Below are 27826 nucleotides of genomic sequence, written 5' to 3' on the forward strand. Positions count from 1 at the left end.
TTGACGGGAGGAAAGTTTTGTTCTCAGAACAGCAACAGCTGAACTTTAGGTGGAGTGGAGTTGGGGATCTGTTGAATTTTGATCCAACAGGTCGTATTCCCTTTTCTCAGTGTTTCGATAAACATGCACCAATATTTTCTATACGAGTGTCTAGTTGTGAAGAGGAATGGAAAGAGACAAAAAGTCATCGAAACACACAAATGATTTGTCTTTGCCATGATTTGCGACAAATTTTGATTCTCCTACTACTTGATGATTGCTCATTGTATCCTATAAGCTGATGTTGATTCGTGAAACCCGTTGGCAAACCTAGTACAAGTTGATAATGGCGAATAAAGCCTCAAGAAAAATGGCATCACAACACGCCTTGAAGCAATTTCCTTTTTCAATACTTTACACCACCATATGAACTGAAAGTATACGCAATCACATGTTCGTGTCAAAAGGGAAATCTCACCAGATGCAGTTACATGACGACTTATTTAAGTTCAAACACCATTTGGAGGGAAGACCTTCTGAATGAATTCCAGGAACCGTTGGGAGTAAAATGTAGGATCCACAGCCGAGATGGACAGGGAATCAAACTGCATAGACTTGTATGCATGCTCAATCTTCTTACTCACGTTATACTCTTGCAATATATCAATGATACCCAGGTATAAAACAACGTCATATACTTCATGAAATGTCTCCTCCTGCTTTCCTGGGATCTGCTCTGCTCTTGCTGGCATGTTCACACCAAGCTGGATTTGAAATCTGCTTGCAATCGCATACCGACCAAAAAAGGGGCTTAAAAGTGCCTGAAGTAGTATATATAGAGAACTCCAAAATATGCAATATCACTACCATTAGCTGTGTCTTCATATGGTTTATAATCAGATGCCTACCCTAAATCCGCTAAAATTGTGTTTTCCTACTTGATATGTTTAACATATGAAATTCCAGTATGTGTGGAGTCGGCTTTTCTAAGGTGGCTTTCAGTGAAGCCACTAAGGTCTCTTTGGCACTAGGCTTGCATTATTTTACTACAGTTACTATGATGTATGATAGGGAATTCTCATGTACTATTAACACAATGTATATGTACCTTGCCGTGCCAGGAAGAAGGAGATCCACCTCCTCATCACCAGCAGATGACGCTCGCAAACGGCTACCCCTGATGTGAGGGCCCACAACAACACTATCATCATCTGTTCCACGAGGGACCAAGACAAGGCCTTGAGGGTAGTTAAAGATTTCATCCTCTATTGTATCTGTAATTCAAACATCACCAACATATTCCAGAAGTCAGCCAACCACCTAAATCACTATTCAGTTATGCAAATTTTAGGGAGGTGAGAACATTCCAGCAAGATCAGTATCAAACATTTTGCGTTGTTTTAGAAAGAAAAATCAAATAACTCACTCCCCTCAAGGAATACAGTTTAAATAAGAACAAATAAAACAAGGGGACAAAGGTCATCTCCAGTGTTCATGTCAAAACTCATTTGAACCACGCCAGTTTTTCAAATGAATCCTTTAAGAACTTATCAGTGAATCCAGCCTGGCTGTATAATCAGAGCTGTGAAGTCTCAACCTGTTAACTTTAGGAACTATTAAATGCATGAAGAGAGACCTAAGTAAGTACATTACCTCCTCCCTTTCTTTGTATTGTACAATCATGTTAATATTTTTAGTTTACTTTCTTTCTTATGTCATTCTTTTCTACATCTCCTCATCATCTAAGTAAGCCTTAAGTCATTAAGGAGGGGGAAAAGGAAAAAGAAAAAGATATTTGAAAAAATATCATAAAGCAAGCCCACACCAGCTGCTAAGTGAATAAGATATGAGAAGCACCACCTTCCTCAGCTAAAACTCCCAGTCCATCTCCAACTCTACTCCGATTGAAGGACATGAGAGACTGCAGGGGTTGGGGTGCTCGATAATGTACACCTAGCAGAAGGCTGTAATCCATAATGTGCTGTGCTTCCAAAAATTTACTGTCAATCTCGATCTGCCTGGATACAAGGGAGGAGAAAAAGCATGATGGAGTGAAGTTATACATACCAAATATTTATCCAATGCAGGTGTAGGAACAACTAAGATTTGTAATGAAAAAATAGCAGCTACAATAATTGGACAGTTAGTCGCATATGTCCTTGAAAAATTAACTCCATCTACAACCAGCAAGTCCACAACAGTAAATTATTAAACCATTTGTCCAATAAATTCTAAGAGTCTGAAACAGAAGTATACAAAGCTTCAGATGTATCACTTACTTCAACAAAGCATCCCGCCAGGAAGGTTCCAAATAGAAGCAATAGTTGAGATCCAAATCTTTAAGTGTAGTGCTCTCATCAATTTCAATCTTGTCCGTAGAACGCCCTAGGGATGAACCCTTTAAATCAAACCTTCGATGTATCCTTAATTCTGTGCAGAACATATTTCCCATCACTACAAATCGAAACTGCAATGAAGCCATTAGTTTACAAATATCAGCTTCTTCGGAATTGTAAAAGCATTTCAGAAACGTCACAGTAGCTCTCACAGTCACATTAAAGATGGCAGTGAAGAAAGCCATAATAAATAGAGCATTAAGAGAATCATGATGTCCTCATACACAAAAAATATCAACTGAAACCTGAAAGCTACAATCCACAGTGTTTATTACCTTTTGACCACTTGAAGGTTTGATCCTGTGAAGACCGAAGAATTTTGTGATCAGCGTGTTCTCATATGTCCTCACATGATGATGATAGTCCGGAAGCATTTCCAGAAGAATCTGCAGATAAGAACTTGGTTCAGGAGAACTTATTTTAAAACAATCCTTGTAAACAGAAAAAGAGATTAAAAAAAAAGAGTCGAACATTAGAAATCCTTTAATTTGAATCAGGATTAATTTGTATATTGTGTACACATAGATACCCATACAGTATTAGTCGTACACCAAGCCAATTAATCAACAGGGAATTAAGAAACTTGAAGAAAATTGAATAATGTCATGCAGCTTTAGGGACAGGGTTGGGGGAGCAATTATTCATTGCAAAATTCAGATGGTTTATTAGATTTCAAAGAAGAAAACAAAAGGCATTGGTGTAAAAAGAGGTTGCATGTCAAACACTCAGAAACTCTAAGGTGCACAAGGAGATGACGAACCTTTACTTCAGATTTTCGGAGTGTCTTAATCATGAAACGATCATCTTGAGACAGGAAAAAGACACTACCACTTTTCCCAGGAGAAGAAAGTTCCCTGAGAGCATCATTTCCACAAATGGACATCATGTAGTCTGCAGCATCAATCTTGAACATCTCCCTCAAATTCCTTTAATGATTATTAAGAAGGCACATACACCAAAAGGTTAAGTAAATGGTAGCAGCCTCCAAATGCATATGCAGATTATAAATCAGAACTTTGAACTCAAGGAAGGGATTAATTTCAACCAATTTTTTCTGTTTTGACAAAGAGCTAAGATTCATGATTATGATTATGATTCAAAAATTATAGTTTGTAAAAGGTATTGAAACAATATCTCGCAATTTTTCTTCACCTTATACAACAACTTTTGGATTGAATTTTTATTGAAGCCCCAAGGAGGTATGATAACATACATACCAATTTTTGGCTGCTATACTTATTCAAGTATCAACATTATTTATCTTTCGAAAAATGAAAAAGAACCAATAATTTAGTAGAAATTAACTCAAAAATACTGCATTGCCCTTAGGATGTGTTAAGTGTGGTTGTTTTTCCGGTTTATAAATGATTAGGAAATATAGGTCTTAAAAATGTATAAAAAATAGATTTCTAGGTAAAATGTAAAAAACACACGTACACAAGGCTCCCGCAGTGGGCGGGGCTAGGGACATGCAAGATGTACACAGACCTTACCCTCACATAATATGTAGAGAAGTTGTTTTCAGGTATTGAACCTGTGCAACCTCTAGGTTGCACCCCTGCAACTCTACCACTAGGCCATATGTTCGCCTATGAAGTTGTTGTTTTTTTTTTTAAATAGAAAAAATAGCTTTCTAGAAAAAAAAGATAAAGAACTTAAATTCTCTGAGAAATTAATTGCCATGTCTACACAGAGGGTAACTTGAAGTTATGGCAATGCATTGTTAGAGCATCTTATTAGTAGCGCTCAGCAAAAAATCTCAAAAATTATGACCAAGTGAAAGCCAACCAAACCTGAAGACCATTGGGCAATAATCTTTCCACTTAAAATCCTCCGATTGATGAGGTGGTGTCAATTGAGATCCTTCTTTTGGAAAATTCATCCAAAAGCTTGCACGAGGACCAAAGTCTGATTGTCGAACTTCTCGTTTCTGCACAGGCGTAATTTTCCCCACTGTATATCTGAAACAATTATAATGCATGTCCAACAATTGCCGACAAAACAGAAAGGAAAACAGGGTGACAATCAGTATGATGATGTATTCTGCTACAGTGAGCAGATCATCTCCTTTCATGCATAGACAAAGGATGCCATACTAATCAAATCAACAAACAACACATTTACATGATATGTCATTTCAGACGCAGACATGAGACATGAACAATAGATGTCATTTCACCAAAGAAGAAAGCAATGTAAAACATGTTCACGGATTGTGGTCACATGGTTTCTTCATTTTTATTTTATTTTTCTTTGCCATTGACCTTAAATTGCAACAAAGAATTTGAAGTATCAACCCAGACTCCTAGCTAAATGAATTTTACGTTTGAAAGCTAAAAAATGCTGCACTTCATCATCCTTAAGTGATTTCAAAACAAATGGACAAACTCTAGAATGAAGAACATCGAAAAGCAAAACTTACAAAAAAGAAAAAATGGAAAATCAAAAAGAAGAAAAAGAAAAAGAAACAGAAAAAGTCATGAAGAGTGTAACCTTTTGCAGTCCAAATGACAGAGTATAATACTAATTGAAAATGTGAGTATACCTAATTCCGAGCTGCAAACTGAGCATGAGATCATAACTCCTATGCCCCTTAATGATTGCTTCACCAGGTCTCTTAACCTCTTTTACAAGTCTCTTTTGTCGGCGTCTCGCTCTTCTTGAAGATGAGGAGAATTTATTATCTAGTACAAGTTCACTAATCAAAACACCTTGCATATATTCTCGTTCCAGTATTGGCGGAGTGTTTGTTTCAGACTCAGATAAACCTAATGATGAGTCATTTCCTATTACTTTTTCAATAGCTACCTCAAGACTCCAGCGCCTTTCTAGGGACACATTTTGGTTGCGAGACTGCTCCAAGGTTAACAAGTTTCCTTTGGATAGCTTATCAGATGAATTATGACGAGATCCCTGGTTCCCAACCTTGACATTTCCCATATCCACCGAAGAAGCATGATGGATATGTGCCTGATTCTGCTTTCTCAAATCTGGAAGTAGCCCTCTTTTTCTCAATGCATTGAGGTAAACTTCTTGTACAGCTGGAAACCGGCTGTCTCTTGGGTAGAATGATCCCTTTCCATCTTTCAGACCTCGTGTCCAAGTCCCAACATAGCAACCGCCATCGCTCCATGTGTATACTCCAAATCCATGCATCATGCCATTTAACCAGTTCCCTTCAAATAAGTCCCCATTTGTCCAAGTAAGAGCCCCCTTCCCCGACATTTTCCCTCCTCTCATGTTTCCCAAATATACATTCCCATTCGCCCAAGTATACTTACCTGGCCCTTCTGATGTTCCCTGCATCCAAGAGCCCTCAAAGATATCTCCATTAGAATATACTTGAGTACCCAATCCATGTTTGAGATTCAACTTCCATCTTCCTTTATAGGTCAACTGATTGGATCCAATATATGTCCCAGTACCATGCATATAACCACCTGAAAATTCACCCTCATAAAAAGATCCAGAAAACCATCGAAGTTTTCCATTCCCATGCCTCATCCCCCGTCTCCACTCCCCCTCATATATGCAACCATCTGACCACACATACTTCCCTGAACCCTCAGGCATGTTGGCAAGCAATGACCCAGAATATGATTCCCCATTAGGAAGTAAAAGCTCCCCCACCCTGAAGTCAGCAGTTTCAGAAGAATCGTGGATAGATTCACCATTGATTAATAGAGAATTGTGGTCTCTAAAAGAGATGGCACCAAGGGACTTTGTTCTTTCTGTGAATAAAAGTTCTTGTTCCACATCATTGGCAGTGACCACGGGACCAGACATGCATAATGCCCAAAAGGTTACAGTTGCTTGTAAGATTTATGACTGAAACCTTTTAAGTTCTCATGCGTTAGAAAACAAAATGGGATGACTTGAAAATTCTTACTATTAAAATGCTTATGTCGCTAAGGACGTGAAAGCCTTCTCCTTTGATCTATGCAAATAATAACAAAAATTAGTTAGGAATAGCGGAAAACATGAATTTTGGGTAAAAATGGTCACATTCTAAAGCATCATTTGCATTAACTACAAAGCCTTACACCAAAACCATCCACTTTCTCAGTCAAGAATTTGCATATGGACAGAAGAAACATGATAGAAAACGAAAGAAATAGACTAGATAACTGCATATATAGACAGAGGCGTGCAGCAAAAACACAATGAAGCACACTTCATACATTATTTACCAATTACAATCAATACAAAACAAGCTAAGCAAGAACAAAATTTCACTCCAATCTCAAAAAAGTTTTCACAGCAATAAAAGAAAAGCTGAAGAATATTAGGACAGCAATAACTCGTGAAAAGCCAACTATCTGTAAGGTTACTAAAGGGGAAGCATATGCTATTGCCAAAGGAAAATAAAAAGGCATATTTGGACATTATATTCCTTAACAAACATGATGCAAAGAAACCTCTTTATCACTTTTTATGCCAATTGATCAGGCAAAAGCTTTAATGCAGGCTTTATAGTTTTTGGCATTATGTCCATCATCTTAGGTTGCAATAGTTCGTTAACAACGAAAAACAAATGCGATAGTTGGATTGAGATCACTACAAATTGCAAAATCCAGTCAACCATACCCTCCAAACCATCGCAAAAATACACAATATGCAGCCCCTGCCTACTGCCCGTACAACAATTGACGACAAAGCAAGAACAAATTCCGTTTCAGTATTGAGAGCAAAATATAGGAATCTCTTTACACAGATACGCATTCGGATCTTCAAATCCCGCATCACTAAAGCATCTAATGCAATTCCTTCTTTTCGCTTACTTCCTCCGCAATCTTCAACGCAATTCACCTCTAAACAGCTACGAAAAAATACACGCAAACACATACATACATACGCGGATGCGGGGTAACGGAACAGAGAAGAAGAAGAGTACCTTGAGAGGAGAAAGAGAAGCAAGAATTTCGGAAACCGGAGCTGGTACGGTTAGGTTGTGGTATTGACAAACTGGAATTCTTGGACTGTACAAAGTCAGACTGGTGGTAAAGAGCGAGTCTATAAAGTCTCTCGACTTTCTCTGGTTTTCAATTAATCTTTTCAATGGTGACCGATATGTATCGAATCCCACGCTCGAGCCTTAAAGCTACGCTACCTTCAGCTTCACCAAACACACGATGCTATTAATCCCATCGTTTATTTAATATCGTCTCTTTACAAAGACTATTTTGCCTTTCCTTGGCTGGCTTTGAATTTAAGACCGGACAGTTTAACGGTAATTAGGACTAAAATTGGTCATTAGGGTGTCGTTTGGGTAAGAGCTTAGAGAGATTAAACAATTGTCACTTGCTTGTTATGGCAATTAAAATAAAGTCAATTTGAAATTAATTAAGAAGAAAGCGATAAGACGTCGCTTGCGGGGTGCTCTGTTTCCCACGTAAGCAACGCACCGTTTTGGAGCCTTGGGGCGTTTCAACTAAGGAGGGTGGCTTTTGGGTCTTGGAGTGCAAACTTGGGCTCCACCGTTTAAATCAAAATGATATGTATTCATAATTTAGATGACATGTTAACTTTAAATGGTCCCTACACTTTTTCTTATGTCATCAAGTTATGGTCCCAACATTTTTTTCATGCCACCTAATTATGAAGACATTATTGATACATAAATTATGAACATGTAATACTTTCGCTATTTAAAATGGAGTCTCCATACCTATTAGTCTACTATTCCTCGTGCTGACGCACGATGATGACCGTGTGTTTTTAATTTTTTATATATACATATACATATGTTGTATTTTTTGTATGGTCTCGGTAACTAACATATATGCATTTGCTACATCGATATCAACAAAAAATTTGGCATATATAAACATAAACATATATATATATATATATATATATATATATATTTGTATATTAATCATATATAGCTACAAACATATATGTCTAGAATTTGGAAAGTAGAAGAATCTCTTCAGCTAAACGACACCGTTGTATAGTTCAGTCCTTCTCTTAACCTTTATCACTTTTTTCGTAGGTTAATTTAAGCAAAAAGCATATCATGTAAGTTAATGATGAAAATTTTTATAAACTCAAAAGTATACCTTCTCTTCTCTGGAAGAAAGCTAAAGAAGTTGAGTTTTTAATAAACTTTTTAGATTAATTATTTGTGCACTTTGTCCGTTTTCCCAAAAATAATATTTTATAAATTAATGTGTAAAAGGAAAATGTTACATGTTTTAATAACTTTATCGAAATTTGTCTTTTGAACATTCGATATAGATCTAACCTCTTACTATTAGACCTATACGCAAAGAAGTTTCTCACTTGGCGACAGTGTAAGTTGGGTCAAATCTCATAGCGTGGTCATAAGGATATTACTCCTAGTAGGAATCGAACTCAGAACCTCTTGAGTGTATACGATTTAGTCCCAAAGAGATTCACTAACTAGGTTATATATCACCCAAGTGGTTAACAATGTTACACTTACCTATGAATTTTGTATTGGTTTGGTGATTTAGTTATGCGATATTAAATAAGGTCTAAATGAATGGACATGATAAGTCATCAATACATGTCATTTACGTATACTTCATATCTAATTAAATTTATAAGGTCTAAATCAGGATTTTTATGTTTGCATTTTATTCATATTTTTTAAGCTATTGAGCAATTTGTAAACTTAAGTTTGTAATTATGAGGAGCTGTAAACATCCAAAGAAGTTACCAAGAAATTGAAGTTAATAGTCGTAATAGTAATGAGCCATATACATAGAAGACAAATGAAGTATGACGTGGTGCTGATACTAGTCAATGGAATTATCATATTTTAGTGGTAATCTAATTTTTTTAGAAATAGTAGTAATCTAATTAGAATATAGTGAGCGTTGGTTTTGGTCCAACTTAACATATTATCAAGTGAGAAATTTATGCCCACGCGGGCTTTGACGAATTGACTTTAGGCTCATATTATATGTTCAAATGACAAACTTGTATGATGTCATTTTTTGTTAAGAAAAAGGGTTAGCTAATGAATATACAACGATTAACCAATATAAGTTTTCGTTTTATATTCATAATTAATTGTTACGCCATTTGCCTTATCCTATCATATGTTAAACCCCTCAACTTGCCAAATTATAGTGATCACTTTAACCGAAGCATAATTGACAGCTAATCAATTTGAAGCCAACTTGATAATATATAAACATAAAATTATTATTTAATATTTGGATGATGCAAAAATAACTAAATAATCAATTAATATTAATGACAAATTGACAACGTCGCTCGTCTTAGTTAAATATTCATGGGGGATAGTACTATATATGATACACATGCGTGCTTGGAAAGATTCCTTGCATGGCCAATAATTTATTTAGCAGTATGGATTCCATTTTTATACAATATGTAATTTAATATATATGTTACGAAAAACTAATAAAAATAGTATCAAAAGGTGCTTATTTAGGTGCCTAACTTTGAATTTATGTTCATATGACCAAGAGTTGAATATTATCTAGCTACTATTCCCAGGCCCCTGCTGAGAAGGTTTTTTTTTTTAATTTTATTAAACTAGTCGTTAACCCATCCAATGCATGATATGATATATTAAATATTTTGGATATCAATTATTGTTGAGTTAAGATGGTACTTAAACAATTAAATCTAACTAAAAAGGTACTAATTTACTTTTATTTTTTATCATGTTAAATTCATACAATAGCTCAAATAAGATTGTATTTGACATATATTAATCACTATGTACATTTGTCGATCATATTTCTCTGTCTGTTTATCTCTTTTTTCATTTTCTTTGGACATCATACATCGTGTAAATTTATATTACATGATACAATAGATAAAATCATATGTTTGTTCCTGACGAGTGACGACCCCTTCATATTATGTCCTGGTTTCGCACGCTGATTAACAGGAAGATGACTTGAAATCTAATGTTTCTGTGTTTGTACATGACACGTTGATCAATTCATCTCCTGCCGACCTAGTAACGGCTGGACAACAAAATCTTTATCTAATCTGGCAGGCGCAATTGTTCTATCTTTTTCTACTTCTATTGATTTAGTGAGGGATGTCGTGGCCAATATTGAGACGGAAGGACGAAAAAGGAAAAGTCCCTAACAGGGAAAAAAAGAAAAGAAACCAAAAAATTCAACCTACAAAGACAGAAAGACAACGCTAAGCTAGATCATGTATATATATGCTAGCCATATGTGGCAGTTTGGTGTAACAAGTTCGCTAACCCCAGTCCAACACTTCTTCCCCGCTGAGACAAACACCTACAAACCCTATCCAGTGGTTCCAGCAAAAAGTGCACTAGTAGTTATCTAGCACTAAAAGATATATATATATATATATGTTTTGGTTCATGACATTCAAGGACCTAACAATTGTGATTGTCAGTTTTGTAGGTGCCACTTAATGATCATAATATGCTCTTCAAGCACATGCGAATGTGGCTTTTATATATATATATATAATATATAATGGGTCGGTTGCTTATATCAGAATGACAGGTGAGATTGGGACCAAAACCATATTTATTTTTATTAGTATATATATTCATGTAGCGGACCTAAAATTTTTGGATAAAAGGCTTGCATGATTGATGATATGACAATGATTGTGGGTTATATATAATGAGTAATCATGATTATATATGAAAATTAAGGTGGTCGGTAATTAAATTAATTAGTTTGAGTTGGCTTGTCAGTTTTCAATTATCTTGGCTGTCTAGTGCCGGCACCCGACCAATGGTATTATTCTTTTCAATTTACCTCTTATAAATTGATGTTAGTTTTTTTAAATAACGTGGTGGTCGATCTGTCTAGTCTAGTGAGCTCACATTGTGAAAAATATCATTGTTTACACGACGACTTTTTCTGCTTTTCTTTTTTGTTTCTTTCTCATTGCGCCTCTCATCATGGATAGAGTGGAATTCAAGATTCTTCACAATGCAACGTATAATTGTCCGCCTAAAATAGTTTTTTTCTTTTTTTTTGGCTCTTTCTGGCATGGCCCACGTAGTCGTAGTCGAGAGTTTCTACAATTCTACCCTCACGATGGTTGTTATTTGTCTCGATTAAGCATCATGACGTTCGTAAGGTTTGTCATTTTGCCTCTAAATGCAGAAAAATATGCAAACCCAATGAGATATATATATATATGCGATCGATCTGATCGTAAGATATATAGTGATTGGAGCCATATAAGGGCCGACTATTTTGGTTTCGAAGTTTATGCATATGCATATTGATCATCTGATTCAGCTAATTCAACGATTTCATTGTCTAGTTTGTCGTCCCAAAGAAAATGATACTGTCCATGCATGTCATGTGCCATGTCTAACCAAAAGGTCAGGCCATAAGTTACTGCATATATGGCAGGCTGGTGTCAGTCAGTTTATGGCAGTTGATCTGGCAAAATAATATATTTTAATGAGATTGATATTTGAGCGACATAAATAATTGAAAATAAAATTTTTTCGATGGTTAAATTTATTTTCTTGCACTAAATGCATACATAGTTTATCCAACTTATAAGGGGATTTTTTTATTTTTATTTTTAGAATTGGTATATAAATGAATGAATATCGGTTGGTTTTCCCTAAATAAATAAAAAAAACCACATGCATGCATCATCATTAGACGTCTCTAGATGCTTCGAATATGATAATTTGGTCAGCTGGTTTTGGTTTCTTAAAAATTGCGATAATGATCGGGCATGCACTGCAAGATATAGATGGATATCTAGCCAGACCACCACGTTATTGTATAGTGATTTTTATTTATTTATTTATAACCGATAATGATATTATACAAAAATTTGTCATTTTAACATTCAATATGACCCTAAATTTAAGCTATCAGACCCGCGTATACAGAAGATTCTCACTTGATAACATTATAGGTTGTCAAAACCCAACGCATGATCACAAGAATATTGTTCCCAATGAAAATTGAATTCAAAACCTCTCGAATCCATACAATTTGAGTGCAAACATATTCAGCAATATTGCTTATAGTACTGATTGAGCAAAAGAGTCATCTATTATCCTAACTTATCCTCTTCCATTACTTCAAAAAAAATTTGCCCATTACATCCTTTTACTCTTTTAATAAGCCGGTCACTGGAAAAGGAATAGTAGTCCAATATGTGATAATATAGTATAGAGTACACGTTTAGGTGGTTTAACTGGGAGATTTGAGATACGTGTAAATTAGTCTATAAAATCTAAATGGATAAGATACTCAAGTACAATTGATGTGTAATCCGAATTGGACACGATAAAGAACATAGCAGTCTCAATGTGAGGATCGATGCATGATGAATAAAATAATACAATGACCAACTAACTTACATATGTAACGACTTAATAAGATCAACGTTCGTGCTAAGTTAGGTACGCCTTTTGTATCATGAAATATATATATATATATATATATATATATATATATATAAAACAACTTCATAAGATTAACCCTTTTTTTTATACAAAGGGATTTGGGGGAGGGGAGGACTCGAATCCACATCTAGTGGGTGTGCCGTCCTGTATATGTCAATCATCTTAGTGTTCCCCTTTTGTATCCTGAAATATTACAACTTTGGGCCCGCTCAGTTTTCTATTGGGCTCAGTTATTTATGTTATCTCATATTGGGCTTCTTAGTTATATATAAAAACTTCTTAAGACAACATTAGTTTGATATTCAAGAATTAAGACAACGAGGATATACCAACGAAACGAGAGATAACTCAGTTAACAATTGATTGAGTTAGATATATGTGTATTCAATGTTCGATTTCAACTATAAACATATTGGGCCGTTTCGGACCAGGACCATGCTTATTTGTTTTGGGGAAGTAACGGTGCAAGGATTGCGGCAAACGGATATACAAGGAACATCAAGCAGAACAAGCATGGGGGAGAGATGGAGTACTGAAGTAGTATGTGACAAAGCAAAGAATGCATGAAGAATGGCTCCAAGTATATCCTTTTTAGTCAGTAATCTTAATTTGATTTTTACCAGAAAGATCCGAACTAAAGAATCTTTATCTAACTTGATCATTATTTATTAAAGAGTTCGAAATATATCTTCCTTGGCCAAAACCAAAAAGACAATAAACTTGATCTTCATCCTTATTGTACAAAATTTACCGTATGGTTTCTTTATTGTTTTGCAGATTCATTGAAGCCTGCAGTTTTGTTTATACATCCTCTTTCTTATGGCTGTAAAGTATATAACATTGTCACAGTATTGGAAAAATAACTGATGAGATTGCTGGATTTTCTCTATGGTATGTGAGGGAATTAGGAACCAGTTATGGTTATTAAAAGTTTTATACAGCATTAAAATTAAGGACAGCAGGCTTCAGTATATAGCCATTGCCTTTTACATTACTAGCAAACATTAGATTAGAGAGACAGGGATAAGTTGATGGGAAGCTGCACAGCCTAATTAGGAGCTAATTAGGTAATAATCTACTTGAAGTTCTTGCCCTCGAAAGTCTGACCGAGTTGCCAGTTCTTGGGGGCAACATGCCATGAGGTAGAGTATCTGCCATCGCTAGCTCGAACCCTGAACGTCAAGGACTCTCCAACCAGCATGGCATCAGTTTGCCACTTCTGACCCCAGTTGCGCTTCATTGCCGTCCATTTCACCTTCTTATTGCCCTTCACTTGCACACTCACTACATCTCCTGCTCCTCCAACATTTGACACAAGCACTAGGTTGAAATACGGATTCCCAGTTATGGTAAACCTGATTCCTCCTTGCTTCTGGCATGGAACCCTGCAATAAAAACCCAGTTATGTCAACAATGTCTTGATCATGATAATGAAAAGGTTTGGTTAAAGAAATAGGAGAAGTTAAAGAGTGTAATACCTGCGATATTGAACTGGAACAATGCCGGCAGTGCAGCCAGCAATTTGTTCGAAGACTGGCTTGGCTATGTCGAAATGTTCTTGGGGAGGGTTGCACCAGCCTCCATTGTCATTTGGTAGATTGTAATTTGGGGGGCAAAGGTTAGTCCCTGTAACAATGAGAGATGGATTGCCTGGCTTGCACCATTTAGGATCATCCACACATTTGATTTCATAACAAGCACCACAAGCTTGCCCATTGTTGAACAGCGCTGTGCTCAATGCTGCTGTGCTTAAGCCATAGCCTTGCTTCACCACATCTTCATAACCACATGCTCCTCCTATATAAACAACATTCAACATTTTCCCATAAACAGAAAACATGGAATCCAAAGGGGAAGATGCTGATGCTTCTTTTCAAATATGATTAATAGGCAATTAGCTAATGTGAACATGAACTATATATATATCACCATTTCATACCAAATGTTCCAGAGCCGCCTTCATAGAAGGTAGCCTTAGCACGCGTCCAGGGTCCGGGTTTGAACTTGGGTCTGTGATGCTTAGGAACAGCTGCAGGTTTGTGAGGGGGTAGACCTGTTGCATGACAATCAGGCAATAGAACAACAAGAAGCATCAAAGTTACAGAGATGGCATACAAAGGCGAAGCCATGATGTTCTTTTGATTCAGAAAGCAATATGGCAATGCCTGCCTTTGATATTTTTCTTTCCCCTCTCTTATAATAGCAATGTTAATGCTATATTCTTGTAAGGCTGCGCGAATATATAGCACAAGATTTCTGGTAGTTTGTTATGCAAGTTATAGGTCAGAAGATTTTTTTAGGATCCAAGTATTTAGGTGATTTGAAGGGTTCGCCATTTTCTCATTGCCTTTCATTTTGAACGGATCATTCATCCTATTTTTGGAGCATTAATTTCCTCCTTTCACCACGATGCATTTTAGTCTGCGACAGCGGATAAATCATGAACTTTTTACATATATCCTTTCTCATTATATTGGACTAAAATGTCCCACATAGGTTAAAACAAGTGAGGATGGCTGCCTTATAGAGGCAAGCCCTTCTCCCTCTTAATAGGCCTTTTAAGGGGGAGGCCCAAAGGGCCCATTTATAAGATGGTATCGGAGCAGGGCCGTTGTGCACCCTTCCTCGAAAAAAAGTCCACTCGTTGAGCCTTGGGCATAGATACCCAGTTCACGAGTGCGAGGGGGTATTGGACTAAAATGTCCCACATCGGTTAAAACATGTGAGGATGGCTGCCTTATAGAGGCAAGCCCTTCTCCCTCTTAATAGGCCTTTTAAGGGGGAGGCCCAAAGGGCGCAATTTATAAGACATTAAAAAAGAGGAAAAAGAAGGGATCTATTTAATACAAATCAGGAAAAATACTCCAGCAACTCATACATGAAACTATTACGGAAAGGTAGATTCTTCTTTTTTTATTTTGATTTGAATCATATAGTTATTTTGGGAAGTTAATTTATTCGTCGACAGTTTAAAAATTATTAATTTGTTGGATAAGATCATCCAACATCATTCTTAGGTTGTGTAGGACTGTAGGTTCTTTCTTACCATTTCTTCCCAATCCATGAAAACTATTACGGAAAGGAAAAAATTTTCCCTTTTTTTTTTTTTTGGTTTAGAAGCATATTGTTATTTTGGGCAATTAATTAATTCGTTGACAGTTTAGGAATTATTATCAATAATTGCTGGATAAGATAATCCAAACCAAACATCATCCATAAATATCACTTCACTTCAACAAGAATTCACATCAAATTAAGCGGTCACAACTAGTTCTTCTTTAGCTATGGAATCTCAAACAGTAATCCTTCCACTAGCAATATTATTGGCCATTCTCTTCCAGTCTGCAGGGGCTTATGCAGCAACGTTCACGATCAAGAACAATTGTCCGTTCACAGTTTGGCCAGGAATCCTAACCGGTGGTGGAAAGCCTCAGATAACTACCACCGGCTTCGAATTACTCTCCAAAGCATCAAAAACCATTGACATCACAGTGTCATGGTCCGGTCGTTTCTGGGGCCGAACCGGCTGCACCACTGACGCCACTGGAAGGTTAGTTTGCGCCACAGGAGACTGTGCCTCGGGACAAGTCACATGCAACGGTGCTGGTGGAATTCCACCAACATCGCTAGCGGAAGTCTTCCTGGCGGAAAAAGGGGGTACGGATTTCTACGATATAAGTCTCGTCGACGGCTTTAACGTGCCAGTTTCGATCAGTCCACGAGGCGGGACCAAACCGAGTGGTGGTCCGTGCGTGTCAACAAGCTGTGGTGCGGACGTGAATGCGGGGTGTCCACCGGAATTGGCTGTTAGAGGCCATGGTGGAGGTGTAATTGCTTGCAAGAGTGCTTGCACTGCTTTTAATAAACCGCAATATTGTTGCACTGGGGCGTATGGTTCACCGCGGACTTGCCATCCTTCCCATTATTCTCTGTATTTTAAGGGAAAGTGTCCTGAGGCTTATAGTTATGCTTATGATGACCCTACTAGCACTTATACCTGCGTTGGTGGTACTGCTAACTATGCTATCACCTTCTGTCCTAAAAATTTTCATTGATTTGCTGTAGGAAGCAATATTTGCGACTTTTATTTGTTTTTTTTATTTTTTGGATTTTTATGATGAAGGAGATGAAGAAATAATAAATGAAATATTTTTCATGTTCTTGAACTTGGATTGTACTGATTAATATAAATTCCATATGATATATACATGTGTTTGTAGTTTGTGGAATTAGGTTTTACGCAATCAATTCATACACATGTTACAAAAACAAAATCATTAAGGTTAACGAAAATCTATGTCAAGGAGTGTGGAATATTGTGGATGCATGAGGAACGCACAACTCGATAATTGTGAATTTAGATTCCAATGATGAACAATTATCAATTCTCAAATGAACGAATATCGTCCTTCAGTTCCTTCATTTTTTTGATACGAGGTAGGCGGAACAATGAACAATATTAAACCAACGTTTAATCAAGGAAATAAATACTAAAATCCACCAAATTTGAGAGAATTTTTTTTCAGGTTTTTGATATATTTTTTCAAAATAAAAAAATGACCATTAGGGTCGGTTACAATTCTAAAGCAATGAAGAACACAAAATTATGAAAATATCCCTAAAATATTAAAAGGTCCATTTGAAGCTCTAAACAATGGAATTTGTCAAAAATAGGGTTGAACTAGTAGTATATTGAAACGAATCTCTCGGTCAAATTTCACACAAGATGTGACATTTCAATCATACTAGAAGATTTTCGCTGTACATAATTATGTGCCTCTAGTCATACATCAAAAAACTCAAAGTCAAAATTCCGTGCATTTCAAACGTGTACATATACGCATAATCACCTAATTAAAAAGACATTAAATTTTCCCCACAAAAAAAAGGCACTGGATTTTATTTAAAAAATATCTTGTATTAAAATTTCCTGTCTCTATACTTCTAAACTTCCTATAAATACAAACACCCACAAATGTCAGTTAATTAACCAAAAAAACATTAATTTTCTCTCTACTTTATTATTATTATTGCATTCATTTAAATTTTAATTTGTATGGCGTCTTGATTGTGCAGCTGCTTACTCTGCCACCTTCACACTTTACCAGAAAAGGCAAAAAAAAAAAAACTGCAATTAACCGATTTGGCCAGGGATCCTAACTGCACTGGCGGGCCCGCGCCCACAATAGGGTTCGAGCTGTCGGCCCATTAATTCAGGATTGGATTATAGCTCCCCTGATATCGGACTCTCATATCTTATCTATCTCCTATCAGTCCAATCTTGGTCAGCTCGTAAAATAAGCAGCCAGTCTAATGCTTGGGCCAATAAATTAGCTAAATGGGCCGCTCTGGGTTCTAACATCTAAGTTGCGGTCCTTGCGGATCTCCAATAAATTAGCTAAATTCTGGGCCGGGCGAAGTAGGTAACCAACCCAACCCAACCCAACCCATGATTCTGTTGCTGTCAATTATGCCATCATACATTACCGCCTTTCAAGTTTCTTTCTTGAATAAATTTAGCAGGATTAATAGAGAGACCGACCGATTGGCTTCACAAGTTTGCAGTTACTGTGACATTCTATGCACAATTGGCTTCATCACAATTACCCAGTAACAGTTCAATGACAATCAACTCGCCACTCGACCACAATTGGTGAAGAGAGTGTCGAGTCTCATTCAACTGGGTGCTTAAAGCCAACCACCATTAGTGGTGGGTGCATCAAACCCACTGCATCTCGCAACCCATAGGATGCTTGTTAAAGACTACGTGGAAGAGAAGAGTAGCACGCTGTTTCAATAATAATCCAATAAAAGCAATATAGAAAAATTCAGTTAATTTCGTTAATAGAAGAGTAGGCGTAGCCAATGACAGGTGGCCCATTGCAGACCCAAATCGTTAAATTGTCAATGCCTGCTGCCGGCTTTCATTCCCCTGTTTAGGGCTCTTTTTTGTCTCCAGTTTTATGTGAGACATTTTCTGTGGAGGTCCCGCGATTCAGGATTCGGAACAATGGCGAAGCAAAGGAAATTCGTTGACAACATACCTAAATACCGCCAGCAGCGGAGGAGTCCCGCTCCCAAACGCCGCACCGACTTTTCTCTCTTCTCTTATTACTCTCCTTCTTCTTCGTTGCCCTCTTCAGGTTTTTGATCTCTCTTTTCTATGCGTTATTCATGTTGATATTACATGATTTCAGATTCATATGTTTGGTGTGGGATCAATTTGATTTGATCGGTTACTTAGCGTCCTGTTGAGGATTCTTCCAATTTTGTGGATGAGATGTGTGTAACTGGCTGATCTTTGTGGTATTGCATGGTCTTATGTCTAAGATTTTGAACTTACTGCTTGTGAGTATTAATTTATTGCAAGTACTATGATTTGTTCTTCTTTGTCAAATCTTGTTACTCTAATTGTTAACTTAATCAATTCATCTAATTGAACTGTGAAATAGGACTTGTAGAGAATCCATAAATTGAATGGGTTTTTGAACTTGATTTATTGTCTGTGGTAACATACACTTGTGCATTGATCCAAATGCGATGTTAAAGGATTTAGTACAAATTGGATTCCCTTTGATATGCATTATAATCTAGCTGATAATGCTAGTGCTACAAGTAATCAAATTGAATTTGGTGCATGTTAAGTTTGATTTTTATTTACAGGACACAAGTTTGCCCAACGAAAGATCTGGCAATCCAAAGTATTCATAATGTTTCTCAGTTGTTGGAATAAGTGGGTGAAATGTTTTATGCTAGTTTACCCAAATGCATTGGTTATATGCCTAATGTGTTCCTTCATATGAGAGAGGCAGAAACTGCCTCTTGAAGTTTTCAGATAGTTCTCCTCTGTAGACTTCTCAAAGGTTGTTAGCTCCACAATCCAACAACAGTTTCTGTAGTTTATAAATTTTTGTCCCAAAATTTTTGTCTAACCTGTCTGACTTGGCTGCCACTATATAAAAAATCTATTTGATTGTTGCAGCTCCTACATGGAATACTTTGTAGTTAAGTTTTTGACAAGTAAGCAAATATTGCTTGATACCCTAAATGGTTCCTCTTTGAACATTTATCCACAGAATCCTTGCCGGGGTCATCCTGTGATAGCCATCGATCCTCGAATATCACCTTAACTAGTACGGATGACAAGAAACATGAAGGAAAATCATTTCATCAGCTCCATCTTGCTCTACATGGAAATTTTCAAGATGAAAAATTTGGATTATCTACAAGTTTATTAGAAGTGCCGGCGACTAAAGTTGAATCAGTTGCTCAAGATGTGCTCTTAAACTCTTGCAGTCAGAGGTTTGTCCTGTAGTTATGGCCCTACATGACCATGGCCATTTGTTATGCTGTTGATTTTAGGGTTTTGGATTCCAATGACTCTTTCTTTCCTATTATCTTAATTTTGTAGGGATCTCATTAAACAAAAGACTGATACTTCGAGGATATTGAATTTTGCCTCTACGGAGTCACAAGTTAAAGGAAACGGTGGAGTTTGCATGACCCCTGGAAATGTCGTATGGGCTAAAACAGCTTGCCAAATGTGGTGGCCTGCTGAAGTAGGTTACTACTACCTTTTGTAATTACTCAACATAAGTATTTTTTGATAAAATTTTTCTTTTCTCAGGCATTTATCTTCATATATACATTCAAATCTCTCATGTAATGAGTATCTCTTTTTCTTGCTGAAGTTATTGGGTGTACAACTTGGTTCATAAACTTTTTATTGACGTTTTCAGATTGTTGAAGGAGAATCCACTTCAGCTGGTTCAGAAACAGAAGGCATCTCAGGGCATGTTTTGGTGCAATTTTATGGAAAGCATGAGAGGTAGACGCCAACTCCTCTTACTGTTGCTGTTTCTTCCCCCTTCCCTCTCCCCATAGCTGTGAGAAATTTTGGCGGTCATTTGGTCCTAATGTTGTACGAGCTGAAGTATCAATGAATTACTTTTCAGTGCTTGGGTTGATCCAGAAAAAGATCTTTCACCGCTCGAGAAGGTGAGTATAGGCAGTAGCCTGCTTCTCTATTAATGGCCTACTATATTAACTTTCTGAGTCCTTAGCACAGAGCCACAAACAAATAGCTCATTCGGCCTTTTGTTTTGAGTGAGAACATCACAACGGCCCCAAACCTTTTGTCTTTAGTAGCTTGTAAGTAATGGCAATTTACTAGAACCATGTAGGGCTATCATATTAAAGAGAGGGAAGGAGTTGATGGGTTCCCCTCGAATTCCATTGGCATTATCTGTTCATTGTGATTGGGACCGATTATTGCAACCGGTGTAGTACAAATTAATTGTTAAGGAGTTTAACTGTATATATAAAGCTTTTGAAGACCAATACAACCGTTTGCTTTACTGGTTTGCCTTGACTTATTAATCAATAGTCTGATAACTGCCAATTTAATGTCTGACATTTTGTTCATGGTCTCTGTTTTTTCAGTCCTTTGAAGAAAGGAGCTGCAACCATATGGAAAATTTTCAAGATGGTTTGGAACAAGTATTTCCAATATCTATTGAGAATGCATTCCATACAGTTATTTTCGATATATTAATACAGAAACTCAATAACAAATACACTGTCTTTCTGTTTTTGTGACCTATTCCAGGCATTAAAGAAGAAGGAGCATTTACTTTGCCAAAGACAGTTGCTATTCAAACCTGATGGGTCGAATTGCTTGCTTCAGCAAGACCAGTCATCTCGTATGTATAATTAAGTTTTTATCTTGTGAGATTCAATTTATCTCCCGCCAGAGATTTTAGAATCCTGAAACCCAAAATGAGAAATCACAAAATGGGAAAAAAGAAAAATTTAGTGGAATAATGTTTGTTTAGTCAAGTCAATGAACCAACACAAAATTTGTTCTTCTATACATGGAAGCTTTTAGTTTGTGCCATGTGGATATCTTTGGCATCAAGGAAATATATTTCTTTGTGCATCTCACGTGGCATTTAGGAAACCATGTAACTACAGCTTTCCCCAAGAAGTCACAGATGTGAAGTCAGTATTCTCTCTTTTAGAAGATGTCAACATTGGGTTGAGCTTGACATTAGTTACTTCACATTTTATGGGGCAGTAGACATGCAATTGATATTTGAGTGCCCATGGAATCATGGATAAGGGTTCTTCACCTGCTAAATTTGAATGAGCATGAAATAATTAAGTGCTCTATGGCATTCTATATGGATTCTGGACTTGGGAGACTTTATTAGTATCCTTATCCATGAAAGAGGAGGCATTGCAAATTGGCAATGTTTCTTTTTATTTGAAAGCACTAAAGGTCTCTGATCAATCATTTCTTGTGAAAATGTCGAACTCCCAGATTTTGTATATGTTGCCTAGGTCCAGCCACTTACTTGATCTTCAAACCATGATCAAGCTCTTGCTACTAGACAACCTTCACTCCCCAGAAAAGAGAAGCATAAATAATGCCCAACAGTGAATGGTTCAGACTTCCAGTATTGCCATTGGCAATTGCAATTCTGGCCTCTGAATTTTGATTGTCATATATGCTCATTTGGAGAAGAGAACAAATCGGAATCCTTGTACCTGAAATCTGAAAGGCCAAAAAGAGCTAATATTTCCGGTGTTTGTGGAACTAGTCCTTTTTTTTATTATTGATAAATATAATGATAGGAGCTTATTTGTTGAACAGGTAAGTCAGTTTCATCAAATTCGGGCAAAGTAGAGGGCGATTTGCCGAAGAAAGTGAGGGAAAAAAGGGAAAGAAAGCCCAAGATTCACTTTGATGTTAGTTCTCTCCCATCTTTTCTTCTTTTTTGTTTAGCTAAGCTGCTCATCACTTGTGAATTTCTTGTCTCATACTATTCCAACATTATTTTGTAGGAGGTGGCTTTACCATGTAGATCTGCTAAGAAAGTTCGCCGTTTCAAGATAATGAGACACCTTGGCTTGGCAGCTCCGCTAGGTTCTCCTTTTTAACTCACTTCCTAATGTTATAGAAATCTCAAAGGTTGAGATCCTTTTTGCTCATAAAATTATTCTTAATGTAATGACTGTGAATAGCTAATTCCTTGGTTATTTTACACGTAAATGAGACAATGGCTTTTGCAGTAACTTTTTTTTATTGTACATTCACAACTTATCTCTGTTACCTATTTCGACATAATGATAGGGATAAGAGCACAACATTCTACTTGTATATGACAGGATATCCATATGTAGGGTAACTTTAGTCACATCCCGGTTTTTTCTAAAGACACCCCAATCTAAGTTGATCATCCCTTGTAAAAATCAGTTGACGGGGTGTCTTTAGAAAACATCGGAGTGTGACTAAAGCTACCCCCATATGTATACTGCAGGCTGGGCTTTTCAGAACCTGTGGGCCAAGCCCAGCCCAGCCCAGCCCACCTTCGTTTCCTGTGCGCGGTAAATAGACAAAATTCTCAATTTCGCATGAACCCGGCCCTCCCGCTTAATTATAAACGTAGATCTAACCGTCCATTTTATCTATTCAAAACGAACGGCGTCGACCCCTCGATCCGCGTCCTTCAAAATTCGACCATTCACAATCAAAGTGCTATAAAGGTAGATCCAGCCGTCGATTTTATCTCTTCCAAACGAACGGCAACGACCCCTCGATCCGCGCTCTTCAAAATTCAACCAATCACATCAAAGTGCTCTTTATCTATATAATCCAAACCCCAACCGCAATTTCCATAACTTATCCCGTACTCAAAGCAGAGCCCTTCGTCGCTTTAATTCGATCTCTCACGTCTTTCGAATTTCTTGCTTCGCAAAAATGGCTCCCAAAGCTGATAAAAAGCCTGCCGAGAAGAAACCGGCCGCCGAGAAATCCCCTGCGGCGGCCGAGAAGAAGCCGCGAGCAGAGAAAAAACTGCCGAAGGATGCGTCCGCGGCCGGAGACAAGAAGAAGAAGCGGTCGAAGAAGAGCGTAGAGACTTACAAAATCTACATATTCAAGGTCCTCAAGCAGGTGCATCCTGACATCGGGATCTCGAGCAAGGCCATGGGTATAATGAACAGCTTCATTAACGATATTTTCGAGAAATTGGCTCAGGAATCATCTCGTCTCGCGAGATACAACAAGAAGCCCACGATTACTTCGAGGGAGATCCAGACCGCTGTGAGGTTGGTTTTACCTGGGGAGCTCGCCAAGCACGCAGTGTCCGAGGGTACGAAGGCTGTCACTAAGTTTACCAGTTCTTAATGATTTCCCCCTTTTCCTGCTAATTGTCTTAGGTCATCGTTACTGGTCTGGTTTTTGCTTGTAATTCCAACATTAATGGGCAATCAATAGAAACAATTGCTTTGTTTTTAGCTTCTCTCTAGATCTCTAATTTTGATAAAAATTTGGGGATGAATGATGGAATTCAAACATTTTTAAGTTCGTCGTGAACTGCTCTGATTAATTTGGAAGTGTTAACCGCAAACATATAATTATTATTTTTAATTAAATATAGAATATTAAATCCTAAATTTTATGTGAAATCAACTTTTATCTATTCTAACCGAGAAAAGGGGCACATAAAATTTTAATTTTGAAATAATTTCTTTTAACGACTTTTGCCAACAATGATGTTTAAAGTTTCAAACCCTTTCTTTTCGGGGTTAAGGAGTATTTTTTAATGCAAGAGATGTATTGATGGCTACAACATTTATTTTATAATCAACAAAAAATGTTTCTTATAATTTATTGGCTTCAAAAATATATGAACGGATGGACCCCTATTCGATTACTGTTTATTTAGCATGTGAGGTTTTAAAACAACTTGGTAATAGTTGGTTGGTTATATGATTATTTGGTTTCGTAGGCCTTACAATTCACATCGGAGAGTTTTGGTTCCACTTATTCATATGGCTGTCCGGTCTAAAGTATCCGTCATTGTTGTGTGGGATGTGATAGTCAGTCAGGGTTGGATTTAAAATTAGCCTAGAAATTACAAAGCGATTGTTGAGCTGCCATTAAAAACAAGAGGTTTTTACAATTAATGAATCATATAGAATGGATGCCTATATTAATAGACGGCAAAAATACGCATTTGTTCCCTGAATTATGCCCCGGGTTTCAATTTTATCCCTAAACTTTTTTTGATTCTAAAATCATCATCGAACTATCCAAAAGTATCAGTTTCGTCCCTGAAGTTTGATTGACATCGGAAAAAGCCAATGTGGCGCCTAGTTGGCATACCGAAAAAATCCCAGTTGGCAAATTGTGTTAAATCACAACTTTTTGTCCTTAAACTATCAAAATGTAACACTTTTGGTCCCTGAACTATAAAAAACGTAAACAAATTATCCACATCCATACACAAATCATACTAACAACTTGATTAGAATATCCAAAATCATAATCAGAAGGCAACAATATCAAGGTTCAGTACATATCCATTACAAAACATAGAAACATTACAAGATCATCCAAATATCAAGGTTTCAAAAGGCAATACTAAACATTACAAAATGCATATCACTCATTTGTTGGCATACTCTTGGGTGTTTGTGGTCGTAGTAGACCTTGATGCCTGAAAAAGGGTAGCATAACAGAAGATGGCCAACATGTTACATTTGCATGAGATGAAGAGTTAATACTAAAACAAAGATGTTATTCCTGTTTTGTTGTGGAAGGGTCCATGGTTTTAGGTCCTTCGAAAGCAGCAACAGCTCCAGTATGCGGATCTTTGACAATGTATCAGGGTCTACTACGGCCACAAACACTCAAGAGTCTACCAACAAATGAGTGATATACATCTTGTAATGTTTAGTATTGTCTTTTGGAACCTTGATATTTGGATGATCTTGTAATGTTTCTATGTTTTGTAATGGATACGTACTGAACCTTGTTATTGTTGCCTTCTGATTATGATTTTGGATATTCTAATAAAGTTGTTAGTATGATTTGTGTATGGACGTGGATAATTTGTTTATGTTTTTTATAGTTTAGGGACCAAAAGTGTTACATTTTGATAGTTTAAGGACAAAAATTTGTGATTTAACAAAGTTTGTCAATTGAGATTTTTTCGGTATGCCAACTAGACACCACGTTGGTTTTTTCCAGTGTCAATCAGACTTCAAGGATGAAACTGATACTTTTGGATAGTTCGAGGACGATTTTAGGACCAAAAAAAGTTTATGGACAAAATTGAAATTCGGGGTATAGTTCAAGGAGGAAATGCGTATTTTTGCCTAGAGTAGATTGAGGTTACAGACTTTACAGATAGAACTCAGTGTCCTGAATACCCAGCTAATCTTAATTGTTAACATTCATCGCATAAAAAAAAAAACACATTCATGGCATAATGACTTTTCTCCCTATTAAAAAAAAATTGTACAATGAGTTTTCATGTAACTACCATGCACATATATTCTTATGATGATAATAATAATTATTTTTTTTTAAAATAAATTAAACGTCACCGCTTTTGGTCTCATGGTATGAGTGGGGCCAGGACTTTGTCCTTTAAAAAGGCGGTTGCTTTGGTGACATAGATATAGCGAAATATATTTTTTTTTAAAAAATATTAAGAAAAAGCAGACAGCGCTTTTCAGTTGTTCTGGAAGACTGACGACCCAGGCTGTAGCATTGCTTCTACAAGGAAGAATAATTGAAGATTTCAAGTATTGATGCGGAAAATAGATCCGTTGGAAACCTACCGGACTATGAATTGGCGTTGAATTTCCTAACGCCTGAAGGATTCCTAATTAGGTGTTTGCGTTAAATAGATCCGTTGGAAACCTACCGGACTATGAATTCGCGTTGAATTTCCTAACGCCTGAAGGATTCCTAATTAGGTGTTTGCGGAAAATAGATCCGTTGGAAACCTACCGGACTATGAATTCACGTTGAATTTCCTAACGCCTGAAGGATTCCTAAATAGGTGTTTGGCTATCCGACCATTTATTCTCCCGATTCTAATTCCGTTCCCATGGCTTCTTCTTCTTCAAGCCCTACAAATTCAATTCCCGCGGCAGGTAAACTTAGTTACCGCTTCCAGTTCTCAATTTTTGTTTATTTCCATTGATGTTGTCATTGTCCATGATCTCTGCAGAGGCGGTGCAGGTTCTGGTCTCATCGCTCGCTGATGATTCTCCACTCGTCAGAGAAGCCTCAATGTCCTCTCTCGAGGGCATCGCTCCCCTGTATTATCTCTCTTTCTCTCGCTCGCCGTGCCTGTATTTTCTAACTCGTGGTCAGAGATTCAAATCTTGAATAAATGGACTAATCAGGGTTTAATTGCAGGAATCCGCTTCTTGTTCTTGATTGTTGCTCGATGGTTTCTAGAGGAGGACGTCGGGTACTACTACTTCTTTGATGCTTCGTTTTTCTTTGTTATTTTCAGTGATACTTCAGGGTGTTTTTATGCTTTCCGATCCTTTTTCAGCGTTTCGGTAACATGGCTGGGGTTTTTCAAGTAATGGCACTCAGCGTCAGTGCATTGGATGAAAGAGACGTTGATCCTCCGTACATGACAAAGCTTGCCAAAATTGCGACGGCTGAGATTATATCCTCCAAGGTGCACTACTTCCACTCTATACTGTATTTACAATTCTACACTGTATTGACATGGTTTAGTTATTATAAGCGGGGAAGTTTATAGTACATGGAAGTCTGGCGCTTGTATTGTGTAAAATTTGGGAATGATTTTTATTTCTCCTTCAATTGGTCGTGTTTGGATGCTTGTGGTATTTGTATACTCGAATTATATTTTCCTGCTTCCAATCTCTGTAGAATCACCTTGATGAAGGCTTTCTTTGTGTCCGTGACTGTATTATATAGCGGGTACATAAACTGTATGTCTTGGTTGAGAATTGTTAGTTTAGAAGCAAAACTCTATGGTTAGGATAAAAATTGATAGAAGGTTTGCAATTTTAGTTATTTGGGAAGTTCTGTGTACTTTTTTTTGATGCTGTATTGTGTACTTTCACATGACATTATTTTGTAACATTATCTTTATGACTTGGTTAATTTTGCCACGAAATAAGCATCAGTTTAGGTACATGTATTGCTATAACAGTTTGATGAACTTTTTCTTCATCCTTCTCTCATTTTGACGTGGGATAACCTTTTAAAATATTTACCATGGAG

General features: G+C 37.0%; 6 protein-coding genes across 16 annotated transcripts in view; 4 read left to right on the forward strand and 2 right to left on the reverse strand.

The window, feature by feature from the left end:
- Positions 1-273: 273 nt before the first annotated feature.
- On the reverse strand, positions 274-7506 carry LOC119990463 (phosphatidylinositol 4-phosphate 5-kinase 9-like). 2 transcript variants are annotated; one of them, XM_038836389.1, is made up of 9 exons: positions 7270-7506; positions 4921-6312; positions 4169-4336; positions 3136-3301; positions 2651-2761; positions 2259-2446; positions 1840-1997; positions 1088-1253; positions 274-756 (listed from the first exon to the last, which is right to left on the reverse strand). In XM_038836389.1, the coding sequence occupies exons 2-9, from the start codon at positions 6159-6161 to the stop codon at positions 489-491; spliced, it is 2466 nt and encodes an 821-aa protein (XP_038692317.1). In that variant the 5' UTR covers positions 6162-6312; positions 7270-7506; the 3' UTR covers positions 274-488. The 2 variants fall into 2 exon arrangements, with proteins under 2 accessions (XP_038692317.1, XP_038692326.1); XM_038836398.1 differs by lacking the exon at positions 7270-7506 and adding an exon at positions 6963-7241.
- Positions 7507-13684: 6178 nt separating this feature from the next.
- Positions 13685-14920, reverse strand: LOC119989663 (expansin-A9-like). The gene is made up of 3 exons (XM_038835328.1): positions 14699-14920; positions 14238-14556; positions 13685-14144 (listed from the first exon to the last, which is right to left on the reverse strand). The coding sequence occupies exons 1-3, from the start codon at positions 14886-14888 to the stop codon at positions 13835-13837; spliced, it is 819 nt and encodes a 272-aa protein (XP_038691256.1). The 5' UTR covers positions 14889-14920; the 3' UTR covers positions 13685-13834.
- Positions 14921-16043: 1123 nt separating this feature from the next.
- LOC119995481 (thaumatin-like protein 1) lies at positions 16044-16814 on the forward strand. The gene has a single exon (XM_038841994.1). The coding sequence runs from the start codon at positions 16044-16046 to the stop codon at positions 16812-16814; it is 771 nt and encodes a 256-aa protein (XP_038697922.1).
- Positions 16815-18468: 1654 nt separating this feature from the next.
- LOC119989426 lies at positions 18469-22836 on the forward strand. The gene is made up of 9 exons (XM_038834937.1): positions 18469-18902; positions 19836-20061; positions 20171-20318; positions 20499-20587; positions 20715-20757; positions 21202-21258; positions 21368-21461; positions 22415-22509; positions 22606-22836. Exons 1-9 carry the CDS (start codon positions 18770-18772, stop codon positions 22699-22701), a joined length of 981 nt encoding a protein of 326 aa, XP_038690865.1. The 5' UTR covers positions 18469-18769; the 3' UTR covers positions 22702-22836.
- Positions 22837-23429: 593 nt separating this feature from the next.
- LOC119995051 (histone H2B.3-like) lies at positions 23430-24065 on the forward strand. The gene has a single exon (XM_038841413.1). It carries the CDS (start codon positions 23522-23524, stop codon positions 23948-23950), a length of 429 nt encoding a protein of 142 aa, XP_038697341.1. The 5' UTR covers positions 23430-23521; the 3' UTR covers positions 23951-24065.
- Positions 24066-26278: 2213 nt separating this feature from the next.
- The window catches only part of LOC119995429 (protein SHOOT GRAVITROPISM 6), a 35643-nt gene continuing 34095 nt past the window's right edge, over positions 26279-27826 (forward strand). For 3 of the 10 annotated variants that reach the window (XM_038841926.1, XM_038841927.1, XM_038841928.1), the window contains exons 1-4: positions 26282-26712; positions 26790-26880; positions 26981-27035; positions 27123-27254. In XM_038841926.1, the coding sequence (XP_038697854.1) occupies positions 26667-26712; positions 26790-26880; positions 26981-27035; positions 27123-27254 (324 nt within the window). In that variant the 5' untranslated portion in view covers positions 26282-26666. Of the gene's footprint in view, positions 26713-26789; positions 26881-26980; positions 27036-27122; positions 27255-27826 lie in introns of those variants that run through there. The other 7 variants (XR_005467673.1, XM_038841933.1, XM_038841930.1 and 4 more) reach the window with 4 other exon arrangements.

The sequence above is a fragment of the Tripterygium wilfordii genome, chromosome 3, assembly GCF_013401445.1.
Source record: "Tripterygium wilfordii isolate XIE 37 chromosome 3, ASM1340144v1, whole genome shotgun sequence".
NCBI classification, from domain to species: domain Eukaryota; kingdom Viridiplantae; phylum Streptophyta; class Magnoliopsida; order Celastrales; family Celastraceae; genus Tripterygium; species Tripterygium wilfordii.

What these genes read in the sequence shown, in the direction of transcription:
- LOC119990463 (XM_038836389.1), bottom strand. Translation starts at nt 6,161, where the DNA reads ATGTCTGGTCCCGTGGTCACTGCCAATGATGTGGAACAAGAACTTTTA. An exon ending in TGGCGGGATGCTTTGTTGAA is followed by an intron (nt 1,998 to 2,258) that starts GTAAGTGATACA and finishes CCTTGTATCCAG; the next exon opens with GCAGATCGAGATTGACAGTA. An exon ending in GGGAGTTTTAGCTGAGGAAG is followed by an intron (nt 1,254 to 1,839) that starts GTGGTGCTTCTC and finishes TTTGAATTACAG; the next exon opens with ATACAATAGAGGATGAAATC.
- LOC119989663 (XM_038835328.1), bottom strand. Translation starts at nt 14,888, where the DNA reads ATGGCTTCGCCTTTGTATGCCATCTCTGTAACTTTGATGCTTCTTGTT. An exon ending in AGGCGGCTCTGGAACATTTG is followed by an intron (nt 14,557 to 14,698) that starts GTATGAAATGGT and finishes TTGTTTATATAG; the next exon opens with GAGGAGCATGTGGTTATGAA. An exon ending in GTTCCAGTTCAATATCGCAG is followed by an intron (nt 14,145 to 14,237) that starts GTATTACACTCT and finishes TTTTTATTGCAG; the next exon opens with GGTTCCATGCCAGAAGCAAG.
- LOC119995481 (XM_038841994.1), top strand. Translation starts at nt 16,044, where the DNA reads ATGGAATCTCAAACAGTAATCCTTCCACTAGCAATATTATTGGCCATT.
- LOC119989426 (XM_038834937.1), top strand. Translation starts at nt 18,770, where the DNA reads ATGGCGAAGCAAAGGAAATTCGTTGACAACATACCTAAATACCGCCAG. An exon ending in TTCTTCGTTGCCCTCTTCAG is followed by an intron (nt 18,903 to 19,835) that starts GTTTTTGATCTC and finishes ATTTATCCACAG; the next exon opens with AATCCTTGCCGGGGTCATCC. An exon ending in TTTTATGGAAAGCATGAGAG is followed by an intron (nt 20,588 to 20,714) that starts GTAGACGCCAAC and finishes ATTACTTTTCAG; the next exon opens with TGCTTGGGTTGATCCAGAAA.
- LOC119995051 (XM_038841413.1), top strand. Translation starts at nt 23,522, where the DNA reads ATGGCTCCCAAAGCTGATAAAAAGCCTGCCGAGAAGAAACCGGCCGCC.